This window comes from Chiloscyllium punctatum, chromosome 1, assembly GCF_047496795.1.
Source record: "Chiloscyllium punctatum isolate Juve2018m chromosome 1, sChiPun1.3, whole genome shotgun sequence".
In the NCBI taxonomy this organism is placed as follows: Eukaryota; Metazoa; Chordata; class Chondrichthyes; order Orectolobiformes; family Hemiscylliidae; genus Chiloscyllium; species Chiloscyllium punctatum.
In genome coordinates, this window is record NC_092739.1 from 181,007,466 (window position 1) to 181,031,168 (window position 23,703).

General features: G+C 49.2%; 2 protein-coding genes across 4 annotated transcripts in view; one reads left to right on the forward strand and one right to left on the reverse strand.

Annotated features, from left to right (window-relative positions):
- Positions 1–8,729, forward strand: part of LOC140482077 (serine protease HTRA2, mitochondrial-like) — a 40,209-nt gene extending 31,480 nt beyond the window's left edge. For both annotated transcript variants that reach the window (XM_072579012.1, XM_072579004.1), the window contains 3 exons: positions 4,523–4,589; positions 7,535–7,630; positions 8,440–8,729. In XM_072579012.1, the coding sequence (XP_072435113.1) occupies positions 4,523–4,589; positions 7,535–7,630; positions 8,440–8,605 (329 nt within the window). In that variant the 3' untranslated portion in view covers positions 8,606–8,729. The remainder of the gene's footprint in view (positions 1–4,522; positions 4,590–7,534; positions 7,631–8,439) is intronic.
- A 12,969-nt stretch (positions 8,730–21,698) lies between these two features.
- Positions 21,699–23,703, reverse strand: part of LOC140482089 (lysyl oxidase homolog 3B-like) — a 152,613-nt gene continuing 150,608 nt past the window's right edge. For both annotated transcript variants that reach the window (XM_072579048.1, XM_072579038.1), the window contains exon 10: positions 21,699–23,425. In XM_072579048.1, the coding sequence (XP_072435149.1) occupies positions 23,352–23,425 (74 nt within the window). In that variant the 3' untranslated portion in view covers positions 21,699–23,351. The remainder of the gene's footprint in view (positions 23,426–23,703) is intronic.

Genomic DNA, 23,703 nt, shown 5'->3' on the forward strand with positions numbered 1-23,703 from the left:
ATAGAGAGATAGGGACCGGTCAGCTCAGTGTATTGTAGAGAGATAGGGACCGGTCAGCTCAGTGTATTATAGAGAGATAGGGACTGGTCAGCTCAGTGTAATAGAGAGTCATAGGGACCGGTCAGCTCAGTGTATTGTAGAGAGATAGGGACCGGTCAGCTCAGTGTATTGTCGAGAGATAGGGGCCGGTCAGCTCAGTGTATTGTCGAGAGATAGGGACCGGTCAGCTCAGTGTATTATAGAGAGATAGGGGCCGGTCAGCTCAGTGTATTATAGAGAGATAGGGGTCGGTCAGCTCAGTGTAATAGAGAGAGATAGGGACCGGTCAGCTCAGTGTATTATAGAGAGATCGGGACCGGTCAGCTCAGTGTATTATAGAGAGATAGGGGCCGGTCAGCTCAGTGTATTATAGAGAGATAGGGACCGGTCAGCTCAGTGTATTGTAGAGAGATAGGGGCCGGTCAGCTCAGTGTATTATAGAGAGATAGGGACCAGTCAGCTCAGTGTATTATAGATAGGGACCGGTCAGCTCAGTGTATTGTAGAGAGATAGGGACCGGTCAGCTCAGTGTATTATAGAGAGATAGGGACCGGTCAGCTCAGTGTATTGTAGAGAGATAGGGACCGGTCAGCTCAGTGTATTATAGAGAGATAGGGACCAGTCAGCTCAGTGTATTATAGAGAGATAGGGGCCGGTCAGCTCAGTATATTATAGAGAGATAGGGACCGGTCAGCTCAGTGTATTATAGAGAGATAGGGGCCGGTCAGCTCATTGTATTATAGAGCGATAGGGGCCGGTCAGCTCAGTGTATTATAGAGCGATAGGGGCCGGTCAGCTCAGTGTATTATAGAGAAATAGGGACCGGTCAGCTCAGTGTATTATAGAGAGATAGGGACCGGTCAGCTCAGTGTATTATAGAGAGATAGGAGCCGGTCAGCTCAGTGTAATAGAGAGTCATAGGGACCGGTCAGCTCAGTGTATTGTAGAGAGATAGGGACCGGTCAGCTCAGTGTATTGTCGAGAGATAGGGGCCGGTCAGCTCAGTGTATTGTCGAGAGATAGGGACCGGTCAGCTCAGTGTATTATAGAGAGATAGGGGCCGGTCAGCTCAGTGTATTATAGAGAGATAGGGGTCGGTCAGCTCAGTGTAATAGAGAGAGATAGGGACCGGTCAGCTCAGTGTATTATAGAGAGATAGGGACCGGTCAGCTCAGTGTATTATAGAGAGATAGGGGCCGGTCAGCTCAGTGTATTATAGAGAGATAGGGACCGATCAGCTCAGTGTATTATAGAGAGATAGGGACCGGTCAGCTCAGTGTATTATAGAGAGATAGGGACCGGTCAGCTCAGTGTATTAGAGAGAGATAGGGACCGGTCAGCTCAGTGTATTAGAGAGAGATAGGGACCGATCAGCTCAGTGTATTAGAGAGAGATAGGGACTGGTCAGCTCCGTGTATTATAGAGAGATAGGGACTGGTCAGCTCAGTGTATTAGAGAGAGATAGGGACCGGTCAGCTCAGTGTATTATAGAGAGATCGGGACCGGTCAGCTCAGTGTATTATAGAGAGATAGGGGCCGGTCAGCTCAGTGTATTATAGAGAGATAGGGACCGGTCAGCTCAGTGTATTGTAGAGAGATAGGGGCCGGTCAGCTCAGTGTATTATAGAGAGATAGGGACCAGTCAGCTCAGTGTATTATAGATAGGGACCGGTCAGCTCAGTGTATTGTAGAGAGATAGGGACCGGTCAGCTCAGTGTATTATAGAGAGATAGGGACCGGTCAGCTCAGTGTATTGTAGAGAGATAGGGACCGGTCAGCTCAGTGTATTATAGAGAGATAGGGGCCGGTCAGCTCAGTGTATTATAGAGAGATAGGGACCGGTCAGCTCAGTGTATTATAGAGAGATAGGGGCCGGTCAGCTCAGTATATTATAGAGAGATAGGGACCGGTCAGCTCAGTGTATTATAGAGAGATAGGGGCCGGTCAGCTCATTGTATTATAGAGCGATAGGGGCCGGTCAGCTCAGTGTATTATAGAGCGATAGGGGCCGGTCAGCTCAGTGTATTATAGAGAAATAGGGACCGGTCAGCTCAGTGTATTATAGAGAGATAGGGACCGGTCAGCTCAGTGTATTATAGAGAGATAGGGGCCGGTCAGCTCAGTGTATTATAGAGAGATAGGGACCGGTCAGCTCAGTGTATTATAGAGAGATAGGGGCCGGTCAGCTCAGTGTATTATAGAGAGATAGGGACCGGTCAGCTCAGTGTATTATAGAGAGATAGGGGCCGGTCAGCTCAGTGTGTTATAGAGAGATAGGGACCGGTCAGCTCAGTGTATTAGAGAGAGATAGGGGCCGGTCAGCTCAGTGTATTATAGAGAGATAGGGACCGGTCAGCTCAGTGTATTATAGAGAGATAGGGACCGGTCAGCTCAGTGTATTAGAGAGAAATAGGGACTGGTCAGCTCCGTGTATTCTAGAGAGATAGGGACTGGTCAGCTCAGTGTATTATAAAGAGATAGGGACCGGTCAGCTCAGTGTATTAGAGAGAGATAGGGACCGGGCAGCTCAGTGTATTATAGAGAGATAGGGGCCGGTCAGCTCAGTGTATTATAGAGTGATAGGGACCGGTCAGCTCAGTGTATTATAGAGAGATAGGGGCCGGTCAGCTCAGTGTATTATAGAGAGATAGGGGCCGGTCAGCTCAGTGTATTATAGAGAGATAGGGGCCGGTCAGCTCAGTGTATTATAGAGAGATAGGGGCCGGTCAGCTCAGTGTATTGTAGAGAGATAGGGGCCGGTCAGCTCAGTGTATTATAGAGAGATAGGGACCGGTCAGATCAGTGTATTATAGAGAGATAGGGACCGGTCAGCTCAGTGTATTATAGAGAGATAGGGACCGGTCAGCTCAGTGTATTATAGAGAGATAGGGACCGGTCAGCTCAGTGTATTATAGAGAGATAGGGACCGGTCAGCTCAGTGTATTATAGAGAGATAGGGGCCGGTCAGCTCAGTGTATTATAGAGAGATAGGGACCGGTCAGCTCAGTGTATTATAGAGAGATAGGGACCGGTCAGCTCAGTGTATTATAGAGAGATAGGGGCCGGTCAGCTCAGTGTATTATAGAGAGATAGGGACCGGTCAGCTCAGTGTATTATAGAGAGATAGGGACCGGTCAGCTCAGTGTATTATAGAGAGATAGGGGCCGGTCAGCTCAGTGTATTGTAGAGAGATAGGGGCCGGTCAGCTCAGTGTATTATAGAGAGATAGGGACCGGTCAGCTCAGTGTATTATAGAGAGATAGGGGTCGGTCAGCTCAGTGTAATAGAGAGAGATAGGGACCGGTCAGCTCAGTGTATTATAGAGAGATAGGGACTGGTCAGCTCAGTGTATTATAGAGAGATAGGGGCCGGTCAGCTCAGTGTATTATAGAGAGATAGGGACCGGTCAGCTCAGTGTATTATAGAGAGATAGGGACCGGTCAGCTCAGTGTATTATAGAGAGATAGGGGCCGGTCAGCTCAGTGTATTGTAGAGAGATAGGGGCCGGTCAGCTCAGTGTATTATCGAGAGATAGGGGCCGGTCAGCTCAGTGTATTGTAGAGAGATAGGGGCCGGTCAGCTCAGTGTATTATAGAGAGATAGGGACCGGTCAGCTCAGTGTATTATAGAGAGATAGGGGTCGGTCAGCTCAGTGTAATAGAGAGAGATAGGGACCGGTCAGCTCAGTGTATTATAGAGAGATAGGCACCGGTCAGCTCAGTGTATTATAGAGAGATAGGGGCCGGTCGGCTCAGTGTATTATAGAGAGATAGGGACCGATCAGCTCAGTGTATTATAGAGAGATAGGGACCGGTCAGCTCAGTGTATTAGAGAGAGATAGGGACCGGTCAGCTCAGTGTATTAGAGAGAGATAGGGACCGATCAGCTCAGTGTATTAGAGAGAGATAGGGACCGGTCAGCTCCGTGTATTATAGAGAGATAGGGACCGGTCAGCTCAGTGTATTATAGAGAGATAGGGGCCGGTCAGCTCAGTGTATTATAGAGAGATAGGGACCGGTCAGCTCAGTGTATTATAGAGAGATAGGGGCCGGTCAGCTCAGTGTATTATAGAGAGATAGGGGCCGGTCAGCTCAGTGTATTATAGAGTGATAGGGGCCGGTCAGCTCAGTGTATTATAGAGAGATAGGGGCCGGTCAGCTCAGTGTATTATAGAAAGATAGGGGCCGGTCAGCTCAGTGTATTATAGAGAGATAGGGACCGGTCAGCTCAGTGTATTATAGAGAGATAGGGGCCGGTCAGCTCAGTGTATTATAGAAAGATAGGGGCCGGTCAGCTCAGTGTATTATAGAGAGATAGGGACCGGTCAGCTCAGTCTATTAGAGAGTGATAGGGACCGGTCAGCTCAGTGTATTGTCGAGAGATCGGGACCCATCAGCTGTGGAAAGTGATTGGCTTCAATGGATTGTGTAATGGTCTGTGATTGGTTGCACAGTTTGAGTTGACCCTGGCTGTTTGTTTACAGAGTCCTTGTTTGGATCTGAAGCGAAACATCGTTACATCGGCGTGCTGATGCTGACCCTCACTCCTCAGTACGTTTTGCGTTGACCGTCTTCCCCTTGTCTGTGTTCCTCTTTCCTTCACGCAGCCTATTGCACCCATCCCTAGTTGCCCTTGAGAAGGTGGGGAGTGAGCTCCCCTCTTGAACCACTGTTGTCCACCTGCTGTTGGTAGATTGCCAACCTGTCTATAGGGAGTGATGGCGGAGTGGTATTTTCACTCACCGACTAATCCCTGGTCCAGGTGAATTCCTTATCCATCTGGAATTGTGTGTCTGTTGATAACTATAAAAATCATTCCTGAGCGTAAAAAAGAATTCCCATCTCGTTCACTCATGTTCATCAGGAAGGGAAACGATCATCCTTACCTTGTCTGGCCTACATGTGACTCCAGACCCACTGCAATGTGCTTGGCTTGTAACTGCCCTCTGGGCAGTTTGGGGTGGGCAATAAACGCTGGCCTCGCCAGTGAATGGTACAGTTGAGTAAAGAAGTGAGTCAAACAGTCAGGGCAGGCAGGGACAAAGCAGAGAACAAGGTAGGACTAATAAACTAAACTGCATTTATTTCAATGCATGAGGCCTAACAGGGAAGGCAGATGAACTCAGGGCACGGTTAGGAACATGGGACTGGGATATCATAGCAATTACAGAGACATGGGGCAGATACTAAATGAGTATTTTGCATCAGTGTTTACTGTGGAAAAGGACATGGAATATATAGAGTGTGGGGAAATAGATGGTGACATCTTGCAAAATGTCCAGATTACAGTGGAGGAAGTGCTGGATGTCTTGAAATGGTTAAAGGTGGATAAATCCCCAGGACCTGATCAGGTGTACCCGAGAACTCTGTGGGAAGCTAGGGAAGTGATTGCTGGGCCTCTTGCTGAGATATTTGTATCATCGATAGTCATAGGTGAGGTGCCGGAAGACTGGAGGTTGGCAAATGTGGTGCCACTGTTTAAGAAGGGCAGTAAAGACAAGCCAGGGAACTATAGACCAGTGAGCCTGACCTCGGTGGTGGGCAAGTTGTTGGAGGGAATCCTGAGGGACAGGATATACATGTATTTGGAAAGGCAAGGACTGATTAGGGATAGTCAACATGGCTTTGTGTGTGGGAAATCATGTCTCACAAACTTGATTTGAGTTTTTTGAGGAAGTAACAAAGAAGATTGATGAGGGCAGAGCAATAGATGTGATCTATATGGACTTCAGTAAGGCGTTCAACAAGGTTCCCCATGGGAGACTGATTAGCAAGGTTAGATCTCATGGAATACAGGGAGAACTAGCCATTTGGATACAGAACTGGCTCAAAGGTAGAAGACAGAGGGTGGTGGTGGAGGGTTGTTTTTCAGACTGGAGGCCTGTGACCAGTGGAGTGCCACAAGGATCAGGGCTGGGTCCTCTACTTTTTGTCATTTACATAAATAATTTGGATGCGAGCATAAGAGGTACAGTTAGTAAGTTTGCAGGTGACACCAACATTGGAGGTGTAGTGGACAGTGAAGAGGGTTACCTCAGATTACAACAGGATCTGGACCAGATGGGCCAATGGGCTGAGAAGTGGCAGATGGAGTTTAATTCAGATAAATGTGAGGTGCTGCATTTTGGGAAATCAAATCTTAGCAGGACTTATACACTTAATGGTAAGGTCCTAGGGAGTGTTGCTGAACAAAGAGACCTTGAAGTGCAGGTTCATAGCTCCTTGAAAGTGGAGTCACAGGTAGATAGGATAGTGAAGAAGGTGTTTGGTATGCTTTCCTTTATCGGTCAGAGTATTGAGTACAGGAGTTGGGAGGTCATGTTGCGGCTGTACAGGACATTGGTTAGGCCACTGTTGGAATATTGTGTGCAATTCTGATCTCCTTCCTATTGGAAAGATGTTGTGAAACTTGAAAGGGTTCAGAAAAGATTTACAAGGATGTTGCCAGGGTTGGAGGATTTGAGCTACAGGAAGAGGCTGAACAGGCTATTTTCCCTGGAGTGTCGGAGGCTGAAGGGTGACCTTATAGAAGTTTACAAAATTATGAGGGGCATGGATAGGGTAAATAGGCAAAGTCTTTTCCCTGGGGTTGGGGAGTCCAGAACTAGAGGGCATAGGTTTAGGGTGAGAGGGGAAAGATATAAAAGAGACCTAAGGGGTAACCTTTTCACACAGAGGGTGGTACGAGTATGGAATGAGCTGCCAGAGGAAGTGGTGGAGGCTGGTACAATTGCAACATTTAAGAGGCATTTGGATGGGTATATGAATAGGAAGGGTTTGGAGGGATATGGGCCAGGTGCTGTCAGGTGGGACTAGATTGGGTTGGGATATCTGGTCGGCATGAACGGGTTGGACCGAAGGGTCTGTTTCCCTGCTGTACATCTCTATGACACCCTCATCCTGTGAATTTTTAAAAATAAGTTGTTGTTATGGAGGGAGTTCTAGGATTTTGACCTCGTGACAGTGAAGGAACAGCGATACACTTCCATGGTCAGGATGGTGACAGACGAGGAGGGGATCTTGAAGGGGGTGATGTTCTCATGTATCTGCTGCTCTTATTCCTCCAGTGGTTGTGGGTTTGGAAGGTGCTGACTGAGGATCTTTGGTGAATTACTGCAGTGCATCTTGTAGATGGTACACACTGCTGTTACTGAGTGTCGGTGGTGGAGGGAGGGGATGTTTGTGGATGTGATGCCAATCAAGTGGGCTGTTCTGTCCTGGATGGTGTCAATCTTCTTGTGTGTTGTTGGAGCTGCACTCCTGATAAATGGGTGTTTGAGATGACAATGTCATTAGAACAAACGGGGGGATATTTTGGGAGAGGGGAGTTTGAGTGAGGTGCTTTGGGTGGGGTCTCTGTGTGATTGGATGATGTGGGGTATTAAGGCTGAGGGGAGGTGGTATTTGGAGTTTCAGGCTTCTTTGTTGGAATGTCTTTGGGAAGGGAAGGGTATTTCAGAAGCTGGCACTACTTGGAGTGATTTTCAACATTTCAGAATCCTGAGGGAGCTGAAGCTGCGAGATCCCAGATTCCCAAATGTCTCCTACGGCGTTTTAATCCACAAAGTGATCACTGGCTCTCCAGCGTATCTGTGAGTAACCGCAGGGGCTAGAGAAAGGGGCTTATTGGAGAGGGCAGGAATGTGACCTGGGGACAGGGGAACTGGGGGCTCAGGAAGGGGGCATCTGTGATGGGCTGTTGGGGACAGATGGGGTATTGCAAATGGTGAGGGGTACAGGAGACAGGGAAGGAGATGCTGGGGGCAACTGAGGGGCTATTGGAGTGGGAAGGGGTTTCAGAATGCTAAAGGGGACGGGAGATAGGCTATTGGGGACAGCGGAAGGTGGAAATGGGAGGGCTTATTGGGGACATTGAGGTGGGGAGTGTAGAGGACGGGCAATGGGATTTTTGAGATGGGGGGGGTGCTGTTGGAGAAGGGATGCTGGGGCTGGGGGTTTGGTGAGGGCTGGGTTCTGGAGATGGGAAGGTGGTATTTGGTGGGGGTGGGTTTATTGTGTAACTGCAGGATACTGTTACATCCTTCACTGCACCCTGTCCTTCTCCCTCCACTGCCTCACATCTCCCAAGCCCCTCTGTTTCCCCATTCCTCCGACACTCTGTCCCTAAACCCTCCACTTCCCACCCTCATGGCCTCCTTCCCCATATTATCTTTCTCTCTCTCTTCCTTCTTGCTCTCCAACTTTCCTCTTCTGTCTCTCTTTGTCCCCCCAACACCCCCCCCCCGCACTCTCCTGTCAACCTACCCCCCCCATAATCTCTCTCCTGTCCCACCCCGACACCCTCATCCCTCAGTGCCGGTGCCACTGAGCTGCTCCTGGTGGTAATGTCCCTCTCTCTCTCTCTCTCCACCCTCCCCTCGCCCACCCCTCATTTGGACAGAGCTGGAGTGAGGCCGGGCGACATTGTCCTGGAGATAAATGGCCGTGTGGTGAAGACGGCGGAGGATGTTTACCGGGCGGTTCACCGGGAGAACTCCCTGACCGTGGTGGTGCGCAGAGGCAGCGAGGAACTCATGATCAATATTGTCCCCGAGGTCCCAGAGTGATAGGGAGGGGAGGGTCCGGGGAGTGAGGCTAATGGGGTATGGAGCACACTCGGGACTCTGAGGTCACCCTGGAGCTGGACTGTGAAGGGTGAAGGAGGGTCGGCCTGTGTATTGTTGGGGGGAGGGAGGGAGGGAGGGGGCTGGGTCGGTGGGGGGGGGGGGAGGGGAGGGGAGGGGAGGGGGACACCAGGTGGGCTCAGTGGCTAGGCCCAGGTGCTCTCACCAGCTCAACGTTGCCGACTTGGATCAGCCAACGATGACAGAGACGATGATGACGGTGATGTGTCTGCTCAGTGTTCACGGGCACAGATTGTGATTGATCAGCCTGCCAGGCAGTCTCACCCTCACCCTCACCCTCACCCACACCCACCCGGGGCAGCTACACACACCCTCTGCTGGGGGGTGGGGAGGGTGCTTTTTACAGTGTCCCTCAGGAGGATGGGGGGGTAGAGTGTGTACATTGTCTCTCTGGGAGGGGTGTGTGTGTATACACTGTCTCTCTAGGAGGGGGGTGTGTGTCTATACACTGTCTCTCTGGGAGGGGGGTGTGTGTGTGTATACACTGTCTGGGAGGGGTGTGTGTGTATATACGCTGTCTCTCTGGGAGAGGGGTGTGTGTGTATACACTGTCTCTCTGGGAGAGGGGTGTGTGTGTATACACTATCTCTCTGGGAGGGGTGTGTGTGTGTATACACTGTCCCTCTGGGAGGGGTGTGTGTGTGTATACACTGTCTCTCTGGGAGAGGGGTGTGTGTGTGTATACACTATCTCTCTGGGAGGGGTGTGTGTGTGTATACACTGTCTCTCTGGGAGGGGGGTGTGTGTGTATACACTGTCTCTCTGGGAGGGGTGTGTGTGTATACACTGTCTCTCTGGGAGGGGTGTGTGTGTGTATACACTCTCTCTGGGAGGGGTGTGTGTGTGTATACACTCTCTCTGGGAGGGGTGTGTGTGTGTATACACTGTCTCTCTGGGAGGGGTGTGTGTGTGTATACACTCTCTCTGGGAGGGGTGTGTGTGTGTATACACTGTCTCTCTGGGAGGGGTGTGTGTGTGTATACACTGTCTCGCTGGGAGGGGTGTGTATGTGTATACAATGTCTCTCTGGGAGGGGGTGTGTGTGTGTATACACTGTCTCTCTGGGAGGGGGGGTGTGTGTGTATACACTGTCTCGCTGGGAGGGGTGTGTGTGTGTATACAATGTCTCTCTGGGAGGGGGTGTGTGTGTGTATACACTGTCTCTCTGGGAGGGGGGTGTGTGTGTATACACTGTCTCTCTGGGAGGGGGGTGTGTGTGTATACACTGTCTCGCTGGGAGGGGTGTGTGTGTGTATACAATGTCTCTCTGGGAGGGGGTGTGTGTGTGTATACACTCTCTCTGGGAGGGGGTGTGTGTGTGTATACACTCTCTCTGGGAGGGGGGTGTGTGTGTATACACTGTCTCTCTGGGAGGGAGGTGTGTGTGTTTATACACTCTCTCTAGGAGGGGGGGGTGTGTGTATACAGTGTCTCTCTGGGAGGGGTGTGTATATATACACTGTCTCTCTGGGAGGGGGTGTGTACACTGTCTCTCTGGGAGGGGGTGTGTACACTGTCTCTCTGGGAGGGGGTGTGTGCACTGTCTCTCTGCTGGGGGGGGGGGGTAGTGGGAGGTGTAAAGTGATCATGTATTTAATAAAATGCAACCTGCCAACAGTGTGTGTGTGTGTGTCTGTGGGGCTAATCCAGGAGGTGACAGTATTCCTGTCACTGTCTTCACCTTTCACCTGTCTCCCGAGACCCATTCCATGTCTGCACTCACTTTCCAGATTCTGTCCAGAAACGTGGAGCTTGTCGAATGTGGAAGTAAATTGGACAGCCTGGGTTTATTCTCCTTGGAGCAGAGAGAAGATTCACTCGAGCTGTTTAAAATGAAGAACTGGTTTAATAATTAAATAAGGAGAAATGTTTTCAGAGCTGGACAGGCAGTAATCAGAGGGACACAGATCCAAGGTATTTGGTGAAAGAGTCGGGGCTGGGGGTGAAGTGAAGAGATGTTCTGAGCTCTGTGTCTTTACTGAGGTCTGGGGAAGAAATAGCGAGGCCTGTTGGGCAGGTACAGCACGGGTTCATGAAGGGCCGGTCATCCTTAATTGATCTACTGCAATTCTACAAAGACATAACGAGAAAGGTGGACAACGGGGACCCAGTAGATGTGGCGTACCTAGATTTCCAAAAGGCCTTGGATAAGGCGCCAAACAAGAAGCTGCTGCACAAGATAAAATATGTCCGTCGTTACGGGTAAAGTATTAGCATGGATAGAGGATTGTTGACTAACAAGAAGCAGAGAGTGGGGATAAATGAGTGCTATTTCAATTGGCAATCAGTAACTTGTGCACCTCAAGGGTCAGTGTTGGGAGTGTAATTATTCACAATATACATAGATGATTTGAAGTTGGGGACCAAGTGCAGCGTGTCAAAGTTTGCAGATGACACCAAGATCACTGATGGAGTAAAGTGCAGAGGACCGTGAAAGTTTGCAGAGGGACATAGCTAAAACAAGTGGGCAAAGGTCTGGCAGGTAGAGTACAATATTGATATCCATTTTGATAGGAATAACAGTAAAAGGGACTATCACTTGAATGGTGAGAAATTGCAGCATGCTGCAGTGCAGAGGGAGCTGGGAGTCCTTGTACAGGAATCACAGATGGTTGGTCTGCAGGTGCAGCAGGTAATTAAGGAGGCAAATGGAATTTTGTCCTTCATTGCTAAAGGGATTGAGTTTAAAAACAGGGAGGTTATGCTGTAACTGTACAGGGTACCGGTGAGGCCACACCTGGAGTACTGTGTACAGTTTTGAGAAAGGTTGGGGGTGCAGAGGAGGTTCACTACATTGAATCCGGAGTTGAGAGGGTTGGCTAATGAGGAGATACTGAGTGGACTGGGATTATATTCACTGGAATTTTGAAGAATGAGGAGGCGGGGGTGGAGGGATCAGACAGAAACATATAAATTATGACGGGAATAGATAAGGTAGAAGCAGGGAGGTTGTTTCCACTGGTTGGGGGAGTGGTGGTGAACCTAGAGCTAGGTGCATAGTCTCATAAAGGGGAGCAGATTTGAGACGGAGCTGAGGAGGAACCTCTTATCCCAAAAGGTTGTGAATCTGTGGAATTCCCTGAGGCTACTTGGGGAAATGTTTTTAAAGCTAAGATCTTTTGAACAGTGAAGGAATTAAGGGTTAGTGTGAGAGGGCGGGGAGGTGGAGCTGAGTCCATGAGAAGACCAGCCCTGATCTTATTGAATGGTGGAGCAGGCTCAAGGGGCCGGACGGCCGACTCCTGGTTCTTATGAGATGGATATTGGAGACTCTATCCTGCAGGGAGATGGATATTGGAGACACTATCCTGTAGGGAGATGGATATTGGAGACTCTATCCTGTAGGGGATGGATATTGGAGACTCTATCCTGTAGGAAGATGGATATTGGCGACTCTATCCTGTAGGAGGATGGATATTGGAGACTCTATCCTGTAGTTGGATGGATATTGGAGACTCTATCCTGTAGTTGGATGGATATTGGAGACTCTATCCTGTAGTTGGATGGATATTGGAGACTCTATCCTGTAGTGAGATGGATATTGGACACTCTATCCTGTAGGGAGATGGATATTGGAGACTCTATCCTGTAGGGAGATGGATATTGGAGACTCTATCCTGTAGGGAGATGGATATTGGAGACTCTATCCTGTAGGAGGACGGATATTGGAGACTCTATCCTGTAGGGAGATGGATATTGGAGACTCTATCCTGTAGGGAGATGGATATTGGAGACTCTATCCTGTAGGAGGATGGATATTGGAGACTCTATCCTGTAGGGAGATGGATATTGGAGACACTATCCTGTAGGGAGATGGATATTGGAGACTCTATCCTGTAGGGAGATGGATATTGGGGACTCTATCCTGTAGGAAGATGGATATTGGCGACTCTATCCTGTAGGAGGATGGATATTGGAGACTCTATCCTGTAGTTGGATGGATATTGGAGACTCTATCCTGTAGTTGGATGGATATTGGAGACTCTATCCTGTAGTTGGATGGATATTGGAGACTCTATCCTGTAGGAAGATGGATATTGGAGACTCTATCCTGTAGGGGATGGATATTGGAGACTCTATCCTGTAGGGAGATGGATATTGGACACTCTATCCTGTAGGGAGATGGATATTGGAGACTCTATCCTGTAGGGAGATGGATATTGGAGACTCTATCCTGTAGGGGATGGATATTGGAGACTCTATCCTGTAGAGGGATGGATATTGGAGACTCTATCCTGTAGGGAGAAGGATATTGGCAACTCTATCCTGTCGGGAGATGGATATTGGAGACTCTATCCTGCAGTTGGATGGATATTGGAGACACTATCCTGTAGGGAGATGGATATTGGCGACTCTATCCTGTAGTTGGATGGATATTGGCGACTCTATCCTGAAGTTGGATGGATATTGGAGACTCTATCCTGTAGGGAGATGGGTATTGGATACTGTATCCTGTAGGGAGGTGGATATTGGAGACACTATCCTGTAGGAGATGGTTATTGGAGACTCTATCCTGTAGTTGGATGGATATTGGAGACACTATCCTGTAGGAAGATGGATATTGGAGACTCTATCCTGTAGGGGATGGATATTGGAGACTCTATCCTGTAGGGGGAATGGATATTGGAGACTCTATCCTGTAGGGGGAATGGATATTGGAGACTCTATCCTGTAGAGGGATGGATATTGGAGACTCTATCCTGTAGTTGAATGGATATTGGAGACTCTATCCTGTAGGGAGATGGATATTGGAAACTCTATCCTGTAGGGAGATGGATATTGGAGGCTCTATCCTGTAGGGGATGGTTATTGGACACTGTATCCTGTAGGGGGAATGGATATTGGAGACTCTATCCTGTAGGGAGGTGGATATTGGAGACACTATCCTGTAGGAGATGGTTATTGGAGACTCTATCCTGCAGTTGGATGGATATTGGAGACTCTATCCTGTAGGGACATGGATATTGGATACTGTATCCTGTAGGGAGATGTATATTGGATACACTATCCTGTAGGGAGGTGGATATTGGAGACTCTATCCTGTAGGGAAATGGCTTTTGGAGACTGTATCCTGTAGGGGGAATGGATATTGGTGACTCTATCCTGTAGGGAGATAGATATTGGAGACTATCCTGTAGGGGGAATGGATATTGGAGACTCTATCCTGTAGGGGGAATGGATATTGGAGACTCTATCCTGTAGGGGGAATGGATATTGGAGACTCTATCCTGTAGAGGGATGGATATTGGAGACTCTATCCTGTAGTTGAATGGATATTGGAGACTCTATCCTGTAGGGAGATGGATATTGGAAACTCTATCCTGTAGGGAGATGGATATTGGAGGCTCTATCCTGTAGGGGATGGTTATTGGACACTGTATCCTGTAGGGGGAATGGATATTGGAGACTCTATCCTGTAGGGAGGTGGATATTGGAGACACTATCCTGTAGGAGATGGTTATTGGAGACTCTATCCTGCAGTTGGATGGATATTGGAGACTCTATCCTGTAGGGACATGGATATTGGATACTGTATCCTGTAGGGAGATGTATATTGGATACACTATCCTGTAGGGAGGTGGATATTGGAGACTCTATCCTGTAGGGAAATGGCTTTTGGAGACTGTATCCTGTAGGGGGAATGGATATTGGTGACTCTATCCTGTAGGGAGATAGATATTGGAGACTATCCTGTAGGGGGAATGGATATTGGAGACTCTATCCTGTAGGGGGAATGGATATTGGAGACTCTATCCTGTAGGGCTATTGATACTGGAGATGCTATCCTGAGGAGAGTGATATGGAAGACACTATTCTGTAGGACGTAGATATTGGAGACTCTATCCTGTAGGGAGATTGATATTGGAGACTGTAACGTGTAGGGTTTGGATATTGGAGACTATCCTGTAGGGAGACGGATATTGGAGACTTCATCCTGTAGGGGGATTGATATTGGAGACTATCCTGTAGGGTTTGGATATTGGAGACTCTATCCTGTATGGGGATGGACATTGGAGACTCCATCCTGTAGAGGATGGATATTGGAGACTCTATCCTGTAGTGAGATTGATATTGGAGACTCTATTACCGAATTCTGTGGATACATCTTTGGCATTATTTATTGAAGTATTTGAGATGTCCATTTTGGACAGCTCTCATTGTTGCCCTCTAGAGTATTAGCTTGGTCTTGGATTGAGGCTGGCCTCTGACAGTGAAAGGCCACTCTCCCATCCTGGGGATGATGTTTGTTTTACCATTATCGAGTGCTGTCCTGCAGAGGAGATTCCCACACTCTTGGGCTGGATCCATGATGTCCAGTGACCTACTGTGGATCTGCACACCAGGTGGCAGCATTGTCAAGTAGACTGGAGTACAGTCTATTTATAATTTTTCCATATCCAGCTGATCCAGTAGAAACGAGGCAGCGTTCCTCCAGGACCGAGGGAGCTACACGGCCAGAACAAACTACACAATCATACACACCATAAGGAAGTGCAAAACCTGCAAATTGCAGTGAAATAGAAGAACGATAAATAATAGATGTTTTCCGAACAGCAATTTGAAGTCGCTCAAGGAGTTTCAGATGGGAAAAGAGTTTGATCATACTGCGTTAAGGAGGCTGAGGGCCTGGGGGAAGAAACTGTTACACAGTCTGGCTGTGAGAGACCGAATGCTCTGGTATCTTCAGCCAGATGGTAGGGGGGAGAAGAGTCTGAGTGAGGGGGTGATCTTCCACCAATGCTCTTAGCCTTTCGGATGCAGTGTGTGGTTTAGATGTCTGTAATGGAGGGGAGAGGGACCGCGATGATCCTCTCAGCTGGCCTCACTATCTGTTACAGGACCTAATGATCTGAGATGGTGCAAATCCCGAACCTGGGAGGTGCAGTGCAGTGGGAGAGGTCCTCTGGCTTTGGGATGTTGAACCGAAGGTTTTTTTTTTCTGTCTTCCTGGAATGTGTGACCGTCCACCCTGTTCATTGATCCTGTCCTGTGTTATCTCACTCTAACTTCCTCATGCTCGTCCAACTTGCTCTGAAAATGTATCCACACTTTTGCCTCTCTTGGAATCTCCTCCATGTTCCTGGATTTATTGTCTTGTCTTGATAATCTCCAATAGACCAATAGAACACACACCGGATCATCAACGCCGCACTCACAGGAATCCGATTCACTAGAGAGGAAGAAAAGGACAACCAATTCCCATTCCTAGACGTGATGGTACAGAGAACACCGAATGGAGAATTCACCACAAAGGTTTACAAGAAAGACACACACACAGACCAAGTCCTAAACTACGAAAGCAACCACCCCAACACACACAAAAGAAGTTGCATCAAGACACTGTTCAAAAGAGCCACAACACACTGCAGTACACCAGAACTGCAAAAAGAGGAAGAAGAACACCTATACAACGTATTCGCCAAAAACGGATACCCCCGCAATTTCATCAACAGATGCCTAAGGGAAAGACAACGGAACGAGGACATGCCACAACCCAAAGGACTAGCCACACTACCATACATCAGGAGCATTTCTGAACTGACAGCCAGACTACTGCGACCACTAGGACTCATAACAGCACACAAACCAACAGCCACGCTCAGACAACAACTCACCAGGACGAAGGATCCGATACTCAGCATGAACAAAACCAACGTAGTGTACAAAATCCCATGCAAGGACTGCACAAAACTCTACATAGGACAAACAGGAAGACAGCTAATGATCCGCATCCATTAACACCAACTAGCCACGAAACGACACGACCAGCTATCCTTAGTAGCCACACACGCAGATGACAAGCAACATGAATTCGACTGGGACAACACGACTATTATAGGACAAGCCAAACAGAGAACAGCCAGGGAATTCCTAGAGGCATGGCACTCATCCACAGATTCAATCAATAAGCACATCGACCTGGACCCAATATACCGAGCACTGCAGCGGACAGCTGGAACTGACAACCGGAAGGGGCAGATTCAAACCACTACAAATGCCGGAGGAAAGATCACAGAAGCGCTTCACAGGAGGCTCCCAAGCACTGAGGATATCACCTAGACGGGGGACGAAATGTCTGGAACACAAATTCCCAGCTCGGTGCCCGAGCTACAAATCTTCTCACAAACTTTGAGGACCAAAAGACAAAGGGGTGGGTGGGGGGGTGGGAGAAGTAATAAAAAGATGGGGTACTGGGCTAATGGTCGGATACTTGGTAGTGTGGAAGAGCAGAGGGATCTTGGTGTCCATGTACACAGATCTCTGAAAGTTGCCACCCAGGTAAATAGTGCGGTGAAGAAGGCATATGGCGTACTGGCTTTTATTGGTAGAGGAATTGAGCTCCGGAGTCCTGAGGTCATGTTGCAGTTGTACAAGACTCTGGTGCGGCCGCATCTGGAGTATTGTGTGCAGTTTTGGTCGCCATACTATTGGAAGGATGTGGAGGCACTGGAACGGGTGCAGAGGAGGTTTACCAGGATGTTGCCTGGTATGGTAGGAAGATCCTATGAGGAAAGGCTGAGGCACTTGGGGTTGTTTTCATTGGAGAAAAGAAGGTTTAGGGGTGACTTGATAGAGGTGTACAAGATGATTAGGGGGTTAGATAGGGTTGACAGTGAGAACCTTTTTCCACGTATGGAGTCAGCTATTACAAGGGGGCATAGCTTTAAATTAAGGGGGGGTAGATATAGGACTGATGTTAGGGGTAGGTTCTTCACTCAGCGAGTCGTAAGTTCATGGAATGCTCTGCCAGTAGCAGTGGTGGACTCTCCCTCTTTATGGGTATTTAAGCGGGCATTGGATAGGTATATGGAGGATAGTGGGTTAGTGTAGGTTAGGTGGGCTTTGATCGGCGCAACATCGAGGGCCGAAGGGCCTGTACTGCGCTGTATTCTTCTATGTTCTATGTTCTAAGGGGAGAGGGGGAGAAGGGGAGAAGAAGAGGCCATTCAGCCCATTGAGTTAGCTTCACCATTCAATGAGATCTTGGCTGATCTGATATTTCTCTCTCTGCTGCACTGCATAGCCTGCCAGGGGAAGCAAGGGTTCTGGGGTGGGGGTGGGGGAATGCAAGGAACATGTCATAGACGAGGTGGGAAGAGAGTTCTGGGCTGGGGGAGGCTGAGAAAAGAAGGGGCACAGGATGAGGGAGCTCAGACATCCATCAGCTTTCGGTTCGAACCTGTTGCTCAAGATGACCAACCTTTACCCTTCCTCCAAAACCCCGAGCCCCCTCTCAGCCTGGGGACATTGGTGTTCCCAAGAGAAGCAGCACTGTGTCTCTGTTGTGTCCAGGATACAGGGTCAGAGGTGAACACTCGAATCATTCCCAGGCAGACTACAGGCCAACAAGCTGACAGTTTCAAGCCCACAGTGTGTGTGAGTGAGCAGCAGAGCGTCCATTCCAGAGTTTGCTGAGTTGGTTCTGGTCTGCGAACACACACTGACTTCTGTATTTTCTCTTTCAGCTGGGGTCTGGGCCACAGCCACACAACAGATGAGTCACTAATTCCGAGCAGGTTTGGAATTCCAGCCCAGGGAATGTGGTCTGTCTCGTGCTGGAATGCTGTACTCAGTGAGATCTCAGTTGTGTTTGTGGAAGGGTCTGGTGGGCAGGATCGAGCAGGCGTGACCCATTTCCTCAGAGAGGGAAAGTCTGATCCTGCAGCACAAGGCAGTATTCTCGTGTGCATCAGCTCACTCTGGGGTCAAACTCCTCCCAGGATAGGAGCCTCTCTGTACCTTTTGTGTAGAGGTAGAAGTCACATTCACACAGCACAGGAACAGACCCTTCGACCCAACCCGTCCCACCTGCCAGCACCTGGCCCATATCCCTCCAAACCCTTCCTATTCATATACCCATCCAAATACCTTTTAAATGTTGCAATTGTACCAGCCTCCACCACTTCCTCTGGCAGCTCATTCCATACACGTACCACCCTCTGCGTGAAAAGGTTGCCCCTTAGGTCTCTTTTATATCTTTCCCCTCTCACCCTAAACCTATGCCCTCTAGTTCTGGACACTTTGCCTATTTACCCTCTCCATGCCCCTCATAAGTTTGTAAACCTCTATAAGGTCACCCCTCAGCCTCCAATGCTCCAGGGAAAACAGCCCCAGCCTGTTTAGCCTCTCCCTGTAGCTCAAATCCTCCAACCCTGGCAACATCCTTGTAAATCTTTTCTGAACCCTTTCAAGTTTCACAATATCCTTCCTATAGCAGGATTACGTGTAATATTCCAACAGTGGCCTAACCAATGTCCTGTACAGCTGCAACATGACCTCCCAACTCCTGTACTCAACACTCTGACCAATAAAGGAAAGTGTACTAAACGCCACCTTCACTATCCTATCTACCTGTGACTCCACAGGTAGATGGAGTCTACCTCGTCAATAAACTCAGTCATTTTTCTTTTAGATTCCCTACAGTGTGGAAACAGGTCCTTCGGCCCAACAAGTCCACACCAACCCACCAAAGGGCAACCCACCCAGACCCATTCCCCTACATTTACCTCTACCTAATGCACCTTACACTACGGGCAATTTAGCATGACCAATTTACATAACCTGCACATTTTTGGACTGTGGGAGGAAACAGGGGCACCCAGAGGAAACCCACACAGACACGGGGAGGGGGTTTCTGCAATTATTTTGCTGTGGTTCGTTTGTGGAATATGTTGCCCCTTGAGAAGGTTGGGGGTGAGCTGCCTTCTTGAACCGCTGTAGTCCATGTGCTGTGGGTTGACCCACAATGCCCTGAGGGAGGGAATTCCAGGATTCTGACCCAGCAACAGTGAAGGAACAGCGATATATTTCCAAGTCAGGATGGTGAGTGGCTCAGAGGATGGTCTTCCCATGTATCTACATTCAGGCTAACCCCACTGTAAGCAACAGGAAAATACCCATGATTCGGAGATGCCGGTGTTGGACTGGGGTGTACAAAGTTAAAAATCACACAACACCAGGTTGTAGTCCAACAGGTTTAATTGGAAGCACACTAGCTTTCAGAGTGACGCTCCTTCATCAGGTGATTGTGGAGGGCTCGATCATAACACAGAATTTATAGGAAAGATTTACAGTGTGATGTAACTGAAATCATACATTGAAAAACTGATTGTCTGTTAAGCCTTTCATCTGTTAGAATACAGTGATAGTTTCACTTCTTTCATGTGTAAATCACAAAACCCTTTTTTTAAAAGTTGCATTCTCGGGTTAGCTGTTAACAATGGTGATAGCTAGACAATATGTTGAAGGAGAAAGTGAGGACTGCAGATGCTGGAGATCAGAGCTGAAAATGTGTTGCTGGAAAAGCGCAGCAGGTCAGGCAGCATCCAAGGGGCAGGAGAATCGACGTTTCGGGCATGAGCCCTTCTTCAGGAATGAGGAAAGTGTGTCCAGCAGGCTCAGGTAAAAGGTAGGGAGGAGGGACTTGGGGGAGAGGCGTTGGGAATGCGATAGGTGGAAGGAGGTCAAGGTGAGGGTGATAGGCCGGAGTGGGGGTGGGGGCGGAGAGGTCAGGAAGAAGATTGCAGATAGGAAGGCGGTGCTGAGTTCGAGGGATTTGACTGAGACAAGGTGGGGGGAGGGGATATGAGGAAACTGGAGAAATCTGAGAACTCCTCCATCGCCAGACCATGGCAACACGACAGCTGGAGGAAGAGCACCTCATCTTCCGCCTAGGAACCCTCCAACCACAAGGGATCAACCGCCACCAGGACAGAACCCCACTGGTCCTCACCTACCACCCCACCAACCTCCATGTACAGCGTATCACCTGTCGTCATTTCTACCACCTCCAAACGGACCCCACCACCAGGGATATATTTCCCTCCCCTCCCCTATCAGCGTTCCGAAAAGACCACTCCCTCCGTGACTCCCTCGTCAGGTCCACACCCCCCACCAACCCAACCTCCACACCTGGCACCTTCCCCTGCAACCGCAAGAAATGCAAAACTTGTGCCCACACCTCCCCCCTCACTTCCCTTCAAGGCCCCAAGGGATCCTTCCATATCCGCCACAAATTCACCTGCACCTCCACACACATCATTTACTGCATCTGCTGCACCCGATGTGGCCTCCTCTATATTGGGGAGACAGGCCACCTACTTGCAGAACGTTTCAGAGAACACCTCTGGGACACCCGGACCAACCAACCCAACCACCCCGTGGCTCAACACTTCAACTCCCCCTCCCACTCCACCAAGGACATGCAGGTCCTTGGACTCCTCCATCGCCAGACCATAGCAACACGACGGTTGGAGGAAGAGCACCTCATCTTCCGCCAAGGAACCCTCCAGCCACAAGGGATGAACTCAGATTTCTCCAGTTTTCTCATTTCCCCTCCCCCCACCTTGTCTCAGTCAAATCCCTCGAACTCAGCACCGCCTTCCTAACCTGCAATCTTCTTCCTGACCTCTCCGCCCCCACCCCACTCCGGTCTATCACCCTCACCTTGACCTCCTTCCACCTATCGCATTCCCAACGCCCCTCCCCCAAGTCCCTCCTCCCTACCTTTTATCTTAGCCTGCTTGGCACACCCTCCTCATTCCTGAAGAAGGGCTCATGCCCGAAACGTCTCCTGCTCCTTGGATGACCTGCTGCGCTTTTCCAGCAACACATTTTCAGCTCAATATGTTAAATGTGTGTTCTCTGTCTATGACCTGATGTTTAGATTGATTCTAATCTAAAAAGTGAGATAACGGAGTTTTACATGAATTCATGCAGATTTTGAGCAAAGTACAATGTAACTCTGCAAGTACAAATTCACCCCACAAAATATATGTGTGCATGTGGGTCTTTGTCTGTGTGTGTGTCTCTGTCTGGGTAGGGGGTTGTGAGTGTGGGAAAGTGTGTGTGTGTGTGTGTGTATATTGAGTGTAGAGTGTCTTAAGTCTGTGAGGGGGTGCATGTGGGAGTGTGTGAGTGAGTGTGTGTGTGAGTGTGTGAGTGTGTGTGAGTGAGTGTGAGTGTGTGAGTGTGTGTGAGTGTGGGAGTGTGGGAGTATCAACACCACAAAAGATTTAAAAAAGTGCAAACTTTTATTCAAACTATTAATTACAGGTTTGGGCTAATACTCAGGTATTAGAAGGTTTGTAAATTATATATATAAACTCTTAAATTTAATAAAATTTATTGTCGATCTTGCATACTTTCTGTCTTGTGTTGTTGGTGAGAGCACTCTCTCTGTCTCTGTATAAACTGCAGGCTATGACAGTCACACTCACCAAGATGCTGCAGGTGAAGGCAGGTCAGGGATGGGGCAGGACTGTTGGTTGTACTGGTCAGTGCTCATACTCTCTCCACTTGACAGGAATGGACGGGAAATGGAAGAAACATTAACCTGGGCCCAGGTTTCTGCATTGAGGTGTTTGTCAATCCCAGCTCAGCTCACCCTGGGAGAGGGCCTACAGGATGGACTGGATACAGGAGGTCAGCTACTGGAGTTACACAACAGGGAGGGATGGGTCTGCAGCACTCCTTACACACAGTGAACGGACAGGGGTCTGTGTGAGTGTGAGACTCCCCCATCACTGACACACACAATGAGGGGACAGGGGTCTGTGTGTGTGTGTGTGAGACTCCCCCATCGCAGACACACACAGCGAGGGGACAGGGGTCTGTGTGTGTGTGAGACTCCCCCATCGCAGACACACACACAGTGAGGGGACAGGGGTCTGTGTGAGTGTGAGACTCCCTCATCGCAGACACACACAGCGAGGGGACAGGGGTCTCTGTGTGTGTGAGACTCCCTCATCGCAGACACACACAGTGAGGGGACAGGGGTCTGTGTGAGTGAGAGACTCCCTCATCACAGACACACACACAGCGAGGGGACAGGGGTCTGTGTGTGTGTGTGTGAGTGAGAGAGTGTGAGACTCCCCCATCACTGACACACACAGCGAGGGGACAGGGGTCTGTGTGTGTGAGAGACTCCCCCATCGCAGACACACACAGCGAGGGGACAGGGGTCTGTGTGTGTGTGTGAGACTCCCTCATCGCAGACACACACAGCGAGGGGACAGGGGTCTCTGTGTGTGTGAGACTCCCCATCGCAGACACACACAGTGAGGGGACAGGGGTCTGTGTGAGTGTGTGAGACTCCCCCATCACTGACACACACAGCGAGGGGACAGGGGTCTGTGTATGTGTGAGACTCCCTCATCGCAGACACACACAGCGAGGGGACAGGGGTCTGTGTGTGTGTGTGTGTGTGTGGGACTCCCTCATCGCAGACACACACAGCGAGGGGACAGGGGTCTGTGTGTGTGTGTGTGTCTCCCCCACGACAAACTGAGCTAATGATGGGATAGGTATTATCTGTAATTCCCGAAAATGGGTATCCCTGACTGGGCCAGTATTTCATGACCATCCCCAGTTGCTCTGGAGGTGGTGGTGCAGAGTTCCCTTCCTGAACCACGGGGTAAATGTCACTTCTCAGCACTGTTAGTGGACTGCTGTCCGTTTCCCTGACCTTGCTGTTTCTCACGGTGGGTTCCACACACTTTCACTCGTGTGTTTACTGAAACATCTGGCAATCCAGTCTCAGCCATCAGGGTTCAATGCTCACTGCTTGGAGGGATGAGGAGAGGTTAATTATTGGGAGAGGGGGGGACACTCAGTTCAATCCAGGAGGACGTTAGCACCAAGAACAGAGTCCCCAGGGAGACGGTGATTAGGGAATCAGATTGTTCAACTGGCCAGGGTATTTCTCAAACTCCCGCTCAGCCTCTTCACTGAAAGCATCACCTAGGGGAGGGAAGCAGAGTGAACGGTCATCGTTCAGAGACAGAGACAGACAGAAATAATCAAAACGTACATTGACACAACAAGTTTCAGACTGGAGGCCTGTGACCAGTGGAGTGCCACAAGGATCGGTGCTGGGCCCTCTACATTTTGTCAGTTACATAAATGATTTGGATGTGAGCATAAGAGGGACAGTTAGTAAGTTTGCAGATGATGCCAAAATTGGAGGTGTAGTGGACAGCAAAGAGGGTTACCTCAGATTACAACAGGATCTGGACCAG